The sequence below is a fragment of the Dendroctonus ponderosae genome, unplaced genomic scaffold, assembly GCF_020466585.1.
Source record: "Dendroctonus ponderosae isolate FM_Combo_2020 unplaced genomic scaffold, Dpon_F_20191213v2 Dpon_F_20191213_1, whole genome shotgun sequence".
Classification (NCBI taxonomy): Eukaryota; Metazoa; Arthropoda; class Insecta; order Coleoptera; family Curculionidae; genus Dendroctonus; species Dendroctonus ponderosae.
The window spans coordinates 44,016,640-44,028,218 of NW_026017110.1; the positions used below are offsets into that span (position 1 = coordinate 44,016,640).

The window sequence follows — 11,579 nt, forward strand, 5'->3', positions numbered from 1 at the left end:
TTAATTTTAGAATAAGCTAGGCTAAGACATATGTACTAAACAAGGGCAGAAAGACCGATTGGGTCGATAGCCTTTTTCCGTAGGAAATAAAGATTATTTATATATACAGGGTTGCTCATTAGTGCGTCAAAGTGCGATATCTCAGTAAATATGAACTTTACAAGAAAATACGTATATATATATATATCGCAATGGTGCATCAATATATTTTTGCAAAATCAACTATTCCGAATTACCTGGTGGCGAAGAAGTCTCGTAGGAACTGTCCAAATTTCCGGGTTTAGCAGTTGTTGAATACTTCTTCTTTTTGGTTCCTATTTTTTTCACAAACATCGCAAATTAAAAATATTCCAATTTTTATTTATATCGAGTTATTTAAGTAAGGAAAAATCAATTTTACAAAATTTGAAGGAAAAAATCCCGCATATGSAAGATGCTCAGACATTTTTAAAACTAATCATTTTGCCAGGCACTTTGAGATCCCTACTACTTTGGGCAATCTGCAAAATGCCGTAGGCGCTAGTCAGTATGCTTAGTCTTCACATTGACTAGACAGTGGGACAAATCCTGATCCTGCAAAATTGCTGTTAACTTTCTGCCAAACGGCGATAATGCTAAAATTTGTTGCTCACTTTGTTGTTCATGGATCTATCAAAATTGGAATCTTCTTGATTAGCAGGATTTATATTCCCATAGGACGAGGCCGACTGAGCAAAGGCAATTAATTTAAAGGATTCATTTGTCTCCAGGGACAACTGTAGATGATGCGTTCCACGGGTATGCGTGAGAGGTCACCACACTCTATTGAGACTAGAAGAGACGGACTTAAAGAAGAAGATGTGAAGACTGTTAACTAAAATATTATCTTACAAATATGAAGAAGTAACAAAACCTATATACAGGGTGTTCCGTAAATATGTTAAAATATTTGAATAGCGTGATCTTCTAGTCATTAAAGAGGACTGTCTTCTCGGAATTTTTTAATTTGAGGTTTCGTTGTTAAGATGTTTCATTTCCAAAATGGCCGAAAATATTTGTTTTTGTTCTTTTCGTTTAAAACGGTTAAACATGGAAACTTCAATTTTGGTATACATTATAAGCTAATTGAGTGCCATTTTATGAGAGTGTTTCGTGGTTCCGTTTGCTTTTATACAGGGTAGAAGTGTAGAACCCCAATTTTTTTTTCGTTCAGAACTTTTTTGTATTAACTTAAACTTTTCTCGACATGATTTTGTTAACTCCTACAAGTTATGAGCCAACTTTTTTATCTGTTATTGTTTTTATAGTTTGCCCGCAAAAAAGTAAAATCCTTTCCTTTACCGTTTTCAAAATGTGTAAGTTCATTTTTTACAATCTAATAACGTTTTTATATTATAATTTTGATAGGCATTATTAGTTGATTACTAACAACCTAAATTATTTTTCTAAATTGTGTAATTTGGTTCAGAATACAATTATTAAGTTTGAATAAATTTTACTTAAATAATAACATGGCGTGACAATAGGCGCTAGGATATAAACAAACAAAATGAAATTTAAATAAATATTCTATTTTTAACTTAGCAGCTGTTAAAATTGTTGACCTTGACATTCTTGGCATAATCGCAGGCATTTATTGAAATTAAAATTTACAGACCGTAAAGTTGGACTGAAGTTCTTATTTCGTAAGACATATTATATATTCTCTCCTGAAGTTCTTCGATTGTATTTACTTCTGTAGAGTACACCGTATTTTTGAAATCGCCCAGAAGWAAAAATCAAGCGCGGTTAGATCGGGAGATCTAGGAGGCGAGTTTATAGGAGCTTCTTGACCTCTCTCAATTCAACGGCATGGAAAGTTTTGATCAAGCCGAAACGGTTAATATTTTTACGAGCAAACTAGTGCCCTTGGGGAAAAATAATAAGCGATAAAAAAGTTGATAAATAACTTGTAGTAAATAAAAAAATRTGTTGGTAAAAGTTAAAGTGCACAMGAAAAAGTTCTGAACAAAAAAAAATGTAGGCGTTTCACATTTCTACCCTGTATAAAAGTAAACTCCAAAACTACAAAACACTAGCATAGAATGACACTCAATTAGCTTATCACTTATACCAAAGTTTATCAGGAAGACCCACTCTAAAATGGCTAGAACAAGCTGTCAAAATATTTTAACAGATTTGCGGAACATGCCGTATACAGAGTGATTTAAAATTGGCATCATTGCTTATAAGGGGTAATAGGGGCTCACTTGGAAGGTACGAGAAAAATATTGAAATTTTTTTTTCTAGAATAATATAATAATTTCTAGAAGATATTAACAGTAGAAAATCGAATTTCCACTTTGTTATTAAGCTTTATTTTGAAAGTGTTCCATGTTTAATTGAAGGCATTTTGGAATACTTAAGCATTCGAAAAGAAAAATTACGATCTTTGCTTCAAATTACGAAAATTTTTGATATTAAAAAAGTGCTCTTCTACAATTTTTTGATGAAAAGTCAAAGCGGCAATGATGTTTTTCGTCATCAACAGATAGTAACAGGTGGATAGCTCTTGCCAATAATAACAAGAATTTGTCAAACTGTGACTTACTTGGAATTTTCTTTTAAGATTTTGTGGATATGCGATTAGTTCAGGGGAAATGCTACAGTAACATAGCAGAAGCTGAAAGAACTCACGCCAACAAAGGGCGAGGAGAGTGGTTCCAGAAAGATAGTGGACGACAATTGATGTTGACAGTTTCCCAGGAACGAAATAAATACCGGCTACATTCCTAATACGTATGTAAGGTACACATTAAACCAATGAGTTACTGAACACCGGTATAAATTGAGCAGGAATTATTTAACCGAATACGAGAAGCTGCTCGAGAAGAATGCATAATAAGGTGATTACACAGGCACTTGTTTTATGGCATTAACAAATGCTATGGTGATTACACAGGCATTAATTTGTAAACAAATTAATAATTCGAGTTTATGAGCTTCGAAATAGTTTCCGTCAACTTATTGAGGTTTTTCGTTGCACCGTTTTGGAAACAAATATTTTTTCATTAAATGGAAAAATATTGTTCCTTGGCAAAAGACAAAACGGTTTAATGAAATGTGGTAATTTAACAACAAAATTATACAAAAGCATTAAAACACAAATCATTAGTTCCTTAACCTCGGATGTTATTTAAATGTTTGTGGACACTCACAAAATTATGCTATCCGTTTGTTTTCATTAACAACATTTGCATATTTTAGCCCATAGTATCTTGAACATCTTGTATGTTACTTCATAACTAGTTGTTGATTTTCGTTGATAAGGAAGTTCACATTTCATTAAACTGGTTTCCATTTTATAGTCAATTAAAAACCTGAATACCAAACTGCCATAGAAGCAATATTTTTATGATTATGACGCGAATGGGACTGGAATGTAAAGAAACTAATATTCAATAGGCAATTTTACAAGATTTTACAACACTGAACGGTTAACTTGCCTTGTAAAACTAATATAATGCACACTGTCTACTCAATGTGAGGACTAAATATTTTCAACACTGATTGACTAAGGCGGCATTTGGCAGATTGCCTGAAATATCAATTTGTAGATTACCGAGAGTAACTGGGTCAGTTTGCAGAATGTCTACATATTTTGCAGATTTCGTACATTTGCTGCTAACGTATCCAGCGATTTCGAAGCAAGAACAAGTAGGTTAGGGCAAAAAATAGAAATATCAAAACATTTCGGAGCATTTCCGGAAAAAATATTCGGAAAACGCATTTCACTTAGACTGTTTCAATTATCGCAATGCTGTATCAATATACTTGCAAACGCAGTTACTGCAAATTACCTGTACGCTTGGATGTCTCGTAGGAGCTGCCCAAATGTCCGGGTTTGGTAGTTGTTGTGGCCTTCCTCTTTTTGGCTCCTATTTTAGTCGCAAACAGATCAAAATTATAATATTACAATTTTCGTTCCTATCGAGTTTTTTACGAAAGAGAAAAGTCAATTGTCTGAAATTTGGAGGAGACACTTTTACGACTTCTAATATCCATCAAATACGCAGCGAAAACAGGTTATTTAAAGCAAAAAAAATAGAAAGACCAAACATTTCAGAATCTTTCCGGAAGGTGCATAAGGAAAATGACATATTACTTGGATCTTCCCAATAATCGCAATTCTGCAGCAAAACATACTTCTAGAATCAACTATTCGAAATTACCTGGTAACGTGGATGTCTCGTAGAAACTGGCTAACTGTCCGGACACAGTAGTCGTGGTAGATTTTTTCTTTTTGGCTTCTATTGTTGTCACAAAGAGAGCGAAGGAAATAAATACAATAACAATTTTCATTTCTATCGGAAAGATATCGACGATAACAATCAACTGTGTGAATTTCGGAGAAGATACCTTTATATATCCATCTATTAGTTGGCGAAAACAGGTTGTTCAAGGCGAAAACATTTCCGACTCTTTGCGGAAGGTGCATTAGAAAATGACAGATTACTGAGATTTTGCCAGCAATCGCAACAAAAGAAATATTGAAGGAAATTAAAAAATCAACAACAAGCCAAGGCATGTTTAGTAGGATTTCAGGCCAAATTTGATTTGCGTTGAAAGCGTTTCGTGGAATTATTCCCGTAGTTGCCGAAGTTGATGCCTCGTCGACTTTGAGCGTATTTTCTAGCTCATTTCATTGTTATTCCCTTTGTGTGAAATTCTTTCGCTTTTTGCAGACGCCTTCTTAAGGGATTTTTCCGTTTTCCGACTGCAGTAAAAAGTTTTACCTTAAGGAAACTCGGAAAAGTTGCTTCCATACAAAAAATGAACCTTCTCTTTGTTTATTAGACAAAAGTCGTGACTTGTCAAGGATTTATTCATTCGACAAAACTTTTCATTGTCGCAGGGAATATGAAAGGTGCACTAAGGAATTTCTCTGTTAAAATCTTGAGGGTGGTTTATGGCAAGCACTCAATACGATTTATGACCCTCTATCATGTTTGATCTCATTGAAATGCTATGGTAGTGGTGCTCAATTAAAATTAGAACGAATTTAAAGTTTACAGCGTTGGAATGTAAAAGTTTCTTTTCGTTTGCAACTTTCTTAAACTGCAGTAAAAACTTTCTCCTTTAGGGAGACGTGAAAAATCGACCTATCGTAAAAAACAGAGTGTCTTTTTGTACATTAGAGACGACGGACAATCCTTGAGAGCACCATCGTCTATTTTACTACGTGTCATAAAATTAATGCTATTCGCTTTCGACTCCCCATTACTGAATGTTATCCGAAACTCGAGAAAAAATCTTGAAAAAAATGCATTAACTTTCTGGATCTATCGGATCCATTTTGAACCATAGCGATTGGTAAATGTTTAAGTTGCATGCTTATAAGCAACTTTTAAATTGTCTTACTTATTTTCTAAATAAAAGATGCATTAAAGCATTAAAGCTCCCCATCAAGACATGCCATCTCATTTTAAAGTTTTAATAATCCGTGATCAAAGTGCTTTGTTTTATTGCGTCGTAATAATTATTTTTTACTGCATTTCTGCTGAATATATACTATAAAAATATGCTTCAAGCTCGTGACTTAAATTTAAAGTTTATGGCTTAATAGCCAACTTTAAAGCGAATTTATGCAAAATTCACCCACACACAGTGACCAAAACTGGTCAAACAATTTATAATATGCATGATTGGTAAACAAGTTGCATTTTCGGATCATATGAATAAAACGTTGGAGAACGAATAGAAGCACAAAAAATTAAAGGTGTAGTGTAATAAATGAGCTACGGATCCAAGCAGGGTGCTTCGCCTCCAACAGATTTCTTCGCTTCTTTATTTTTTCGGAGCAGCATACAATTTACTAACAGCTAATGCACATTGGAAAGGAAAATGCAACAAATCCGCATATCAGTAAGTAATTTACAGGGTGTCTCAATTTGAACCCGCGAAACTTTAAGAACTTATTCTACAGCCAAAAGGATTGAAAAACATTGTTGTCTGGTGGCAACAGTGGTTCTTAAAAGGGCACACAATGCCGATTTAACCAAAAAAATTAGCCAACTAAGCCCAGCCAAAATCGTATTCCAAATACAAACAAGCACTTAGAAAAATTTGTTAGAAAACTAGTTTCGGGGAAGATAAAAACAATTATAAATCTTTTAGAAATGTTTTTTTTCTGGAATTGTATTGCAAGTAGTTATTTAATTTATTTTGAATATTGTACTAAATGTATTCAAAAACTTTTCTAAAAGTTAGTTTTTTCATGTTTCAATGCGTTTGGCATTGTTTTTGAAACATTGCTATTTTTCAACTAATATTCTCATTTTAAAGAAAAACTGAAATCCATTTCATTTTGCACGTAAATTCTCACATGTTCATTTCATTAAGTCCATCATCTAGTATAAGTCGGCTTCATATCTAATTTGATGTATATAATAATAAGTACAATATACAATATATACAATAATAAAAGTTATTTTGAGAGTGAGCTTCTGGTAAGGGTTCCCAAGTTCAAATTTAAGACAAAAGCACTAAAATTCAGCTATTAAAATACAGGAAAAATATTCCAAATTGTGACTTAGCCAACCAAAATAAAATAAGAGAACAATTATTCGCTTCATTCCGGGAATTTGCAAAAAGCGGCAAAAAATCTGGCAAGAAAATCATGTTTTTAACTATATCAATCATTCTTCTAGCTATCATGATTTTAACTATACAGAGTATTAGTAAATTTGTTCGACTAATCTCAGAGTGATTTTGCATCAAGAAATAACGACGTTTACTTAAATGTTTGTCCGCAAATCATTCGGTTTCCGAGAAACGGTTAATTGAAAATAATTTAATCGGTTCATATTGTCGATCACTAGGCAAAATATTTTAAAGGAAAATCTTCCTTGATTTTTTAAATTCATATTTATGAAGAAAAATTAAGCGATGAACACCTTTAAAATTTCCCATTGTTGGGTTCCCCACGTCCAATCTAGTTCTCTGACTTAAAACTTTTATTATTCTAGCTTGCAAAGCCCGATGGACGAAAACTAACACTTGCTCAAGGGACCTTGTTCTTTGGCACGCCTACATTTTATTAGATGTTTTCTTACATAAATAATTCACTTCTATTTATAACTAAAAGCCAAGGTGTAACTGAATATCAATGATATTAAACAAATCCATGACAAGTGGATTTGCGACTGCGGCTTCAAACAGTGAGTTTCTGATAAATTTATTTACACTTAACATAATGACTGCCGCTTCCTTTTTATGTAAATTTCATGATTGTGATGTTGATTTGACCGAAATAACCTTTGTTTTGGCTAAGCTGTCTTTGATGAAATTTCTGGTCAATTTTAAACAAAAGGAGATGAAAACCCCGCTCTGATTTTAATGGATCGTTCGATTCCTTGCTCATACTCCTTAACCATGTTGTAGCTGCCAAGTGTGGTGATAAGAAGAAAATTTATACAAGCATATGGGACGTTATCAAATGAAAACTAAAATCCCTTTCGGGTGCGTTGATTGATATATCACTTTTATTTCTTTTGTTTCTTTTTGTTCGGGCACTTTTACCGGCTTAACTCGATCTGATAACTAGGATTCACCTTTTGGGGAACTATCATGTTTATGGCGGCCGGAAATCGGATATTTGTTCCTGTTAACAAATTTGGTACATATTCGAATTTATTCACGTTCGATGGAAGGTTATTTGATCTCATTTGATCAGTTTACGTTCAATTGCAAGAGGATTTTTAACTGATACGCTTTTTAACGAAATCAAATGATTCGCAGAAAGAATGAGGACCTTACCAGATATTCCGGTAAGACACCCGCGATCGGTTAAAACATTTGTCTTCGAGCAAAATGAAGAATCGAAGGAAAAGTAAAAAATGAACCACCTCTTTATATATTAAAGACGAAACGATCTCGTTCCGAAGCGTTGCCATTTATTTTACTTTGTCATCGAATTTATGTCACTCGTTTTAGACCCTTATCAACTGAAGCTGGCGTCAAAAAATTACTTGATTGTGTCTGAAAACACATACAACTGAAGGCGGGCTTATATCTAAAGTTTTCTTTAGTATGAGATCATTTCATTCATTTATTAGTTAATAATGCATCGCAGCTGCAGAATAGATTCCCAGCAAATCAAAGTTCAGTAAAACTCGTTTCAAGTAGATAAAACTCGCTTAGGCAAAGCTAATTCATCATGCATTTTTAAATTCCATTTCAGTTGCTGCGAGCAGTTGGCAGTTTTAGAGTGATCTGTTTTATCCTTTATGAAACGACTTGGGTATTTTAGTTAATAAACTAAAATAGAAACGCCAAATTGTTTTTATAGTGGCTGAGGTAAACCCACATTGAAAAACATGGATGTGCAGAAAATTCCATGTTAAGAAACAGCGATTGTAAAGTAAAGATTTATTTAGGAAAAAGGCAAGTGAAAAGTGAAGCGATTCAAAGTGAAAATCCCGTCGATTGGTAAGTAGTTTTTTCGCAAGTGGAAACGTAACAAATTTTTTCAATGCAGTTATTTCGCTCAAAAGATTTTTTACTAAAGTACTAAAGCGGACATCAAATTGTTAACATAGCAATGTTTAAAATGCATTTAAATCATTATTGATAATTAGCTCGTGTATAAATAAAGTAATGGACAAGAAATGCGTTTCCGAAAGTAATTTCCACTCGAATTTCCCCAACAGCTTTATTGAATACGGGGTTAAAGTTTAGAACTTTTACGATGCAATATGTAACGGAGATTGATTCTAGCAAGTTTCCTTTAGTCAGAAAAACAGTGTTTTAAATTGCAATAAATCTTCCCTAAGGTGAGCAAAACTTTGCGGACGCCAACGTTTCAAGTAAGTTTCAGTTTTTCGGGTTTTTTGAAATATTGCCTCAAAATACATACTTTCCCGTAGATACCTGCTGTACTCAATCACGTTGAGTTTTTACCCATCTCAATATTGCGGAGTTAAAAGGAGTTTCGGATATTTTAAATTGAGAACTTCTTCGAATAAAATTTCGTTTGAAGGGAGTCTGGAAATTTATTAACCAAATGCGTCAAAGTAGATCTTTGAATAAAGTAACCAAAACGGTCCAATTTGTAACCCTGCATGGATTTTTCCGTGCAAACATTTAAATTTGTTCAGGAGTTGCTTGCAACGAGTGGCAAAGTTTTAACGGCAAAAACTAAAAGAACATTCGAATGAAAGTTCCCAAATCGCGTTTTCAGTAGAAATGAACGAATCCGTACGACCTTTGGCCCGATTTAACCAAATAAGTCCCTGGAACCGTATTAGAAGTAACTGAATTTGGATCAAGGGAACGTGTCTGAATAAAACAGGGTGCGCCCTCGTCTTCCTTATTATTTCACTCGGTGACTAAAATTTGATTTACTAGGCAATATAAAGCTTGGACTTTAAATGAAAGATGGAAGGATTTCACTAAGTTTTATCCAGCAAAAATGATAATATGCACGGATAAGCACTGATTCAAATTAACGTAAAATTGAGTACAATTCAAAATAAAAAACATGTGAGACTTCTAAATTTGCGTGTTTTAAATAAATCTAATCTAATAAATCCGAAACGCACAAGGCACAAGGAAAATAGTGGACTTTTTTCTACCAATTGACCGACCATCCCAAACACACAAAGCAACCTCTATCACTAATTATTATATACGGTCACCAAGAAACTTCAACATTAATTATCGTTATAAATTAAGTTGATATTTCTCTAGTGTTTTACGAAACGTTTTAGTAGACTCACTCGAAATTCTATCCATCAATTTCAAATGCAGTTTCCTTCGCAAAAGTGACATCGGTGAATTTCATCACTCGCATATTTTCCGGATGCAAAATATAGAAATTGCCGGAAGAATCCATTTCCGAAAATCAGTTTTCGCCCAACGTGCTCAACTAAAAGCTTTTAAAATGGCAGCATAAAGTGGGCTTTGTCCATATACAAATAGCTGATTAATAAATGTAACTTTTTCTCAGGAAGTGTGGTTCTAAATTAGCATGACAATAAATTTTTTCATTTTATTCAAAGTTAGGTTGAACGCAGAACCGTTTAATCAAGTAAAAAAATCAAGTCAGAAAACTATGTGTGTGACTGGACTTTTGCGTTCGAAGTTGGAGATTTATTTTTCATTGCTCCCACAGTTAAATTGAACGTATAACAGTTTAACCAAGTAAATAAAAACTAGGATGGAGATTATTAAGAAATAATATTTAAATAAAATATCTATGAAAAACAATTTGAAAAATAGATTCTCGCTTTAAGTTACCTAAAATCCATCTCTAGATCAAATTTACAGAAAATACAAAAAAACCTTATTAAAAGTATATATTAAAAATCGCTCAAAAACTGTATGTAATAATTTTCATTTTTCATGTTAAAGAAATTCTGCTATTTTGTAGAAATGAGAACTGCATCCAAAGGTTAATCCTTTATTTTCTGCAGTAAGGGAGCTACAAAAATAATTTTTTTTGGAATTAGTCAGTATCATCGAGTATTAATTCGTAATTTCGTATTTTCCAAAATCATCAATTTTGCGTAAGTAAACAATTGTAAAATGGCACATCCACTACAGCAAAGATAAGAAAATTAGTTTTGTCAAAACAGTAGTAAACTTTGTTATTTTAGCAACGACCTTTAAGCCTTGGTCAATAAAATAGTTTAGTAATTTTTTTATAAACATTTTCCAAATGTTTTTTGAGCAAAACAAAATTGTTTCATTGCGTTTAATGCAGACTCGTTGCAGTAGAATATGAAAAATCGGTACAGATGTCGTTTAGGCCATTTCAGGTATGAATCGATGGTAATTTTTTCCGGAAAATTGTGCAAATTTTTTATTTTTTTTTAATTTTGACACTATAAAAAGGCACGTAATTTGCCATCATTACATGCGAATGTTGAAAGCTAGTAACGACTAATGTTGTCATTAGTCGAAAGCGCATTTTCAATATGTAACTTTTCAATATGTAAAAAACATAATTGAAATTGATCGAAAAATAAATATTTTCAATTAGTGGTAAGTTCTGAACTTTTTTCTGAAAACTATATTAGGAAAACGGCAACAATGTTTTTCAAGGTAATGTGCCTAATTAACATTACATAATTACATGTTGCTTCGTAATTATTTAAACTTCAGTTAATTAACTCCTGCTCCATTTGTATCTCCTTGTGCTGTGTTTATCGGACCAACGTGGTAGGAATGTAGCCCTTGGTATTTATTTGGTGCTTGGGAAAGTGTCAGTTATTGTGCTCTGAGTGACCCTGGAAGGCCCTGATTCGGTTATGTCCAATACGTGTTCCTCTGTGTCTGGAACCTGAACATCAATTGTCGTCCACTATCTTTTTGGAACCAACTCTCCTCGCTCTTTGTTGGCGTGAGTTCTTTCAGCTTCTGCAATATTAGTGTAGCATTTCCCCTGAACTAATTGCATATCCGCAAATTCGTAAAAAGAAATTTAAGGTAAGTCACAGTTTGACAAATTATTGTTATTATTCACAAGGGATTTCCACCTGTAACTATCGGTTAATGCTAAAAAACATCATTGCCGGTTAAACATTTCAGCAAAAAATTGTAGAAGAAAACTTTTTGAA

General features: G+C 33.2%; 1 protein-coding gene across 4 annotated transcripts in view; it reads right to left on the bottom strand.

Annotated features, from left to right (window-relative positions):
- Positions 1–4,374, bottom strand: part of LOC109540684 (flocculation protein FLO11-like) — a 12,346-nt gene extending 7,972 nt beyond the window's left edge. For 3 of the 4 annotated variants that reach the window (XM_048670415.1, XM_048670414.1, XM_048670412.1), the window contains exons 1-3: positions 4,191–4,374; positions 3,819–3,896; positions 237–314 (exon numbers count right to left, since the gene is read on the bottom strand). In XM_048670415.1, the coding sequence (XP_048526372.1) occupies positions 237–314; positions 3,819–3,896; positions 4,191–4,320 (286 nt within the window). In that variant the 5' untranslated portion in view covers positions 4,321–4,374. The remainder of the gene's footprint in view (positions 1–236; positions 315–3,818; positions 3,897–4,190) is intronic. The other variant, XM_048670413.1, reaches the window with a different exon arrangement.
- Positions 4,375–11,579: the final 7,205 nt, after the last annotated feature.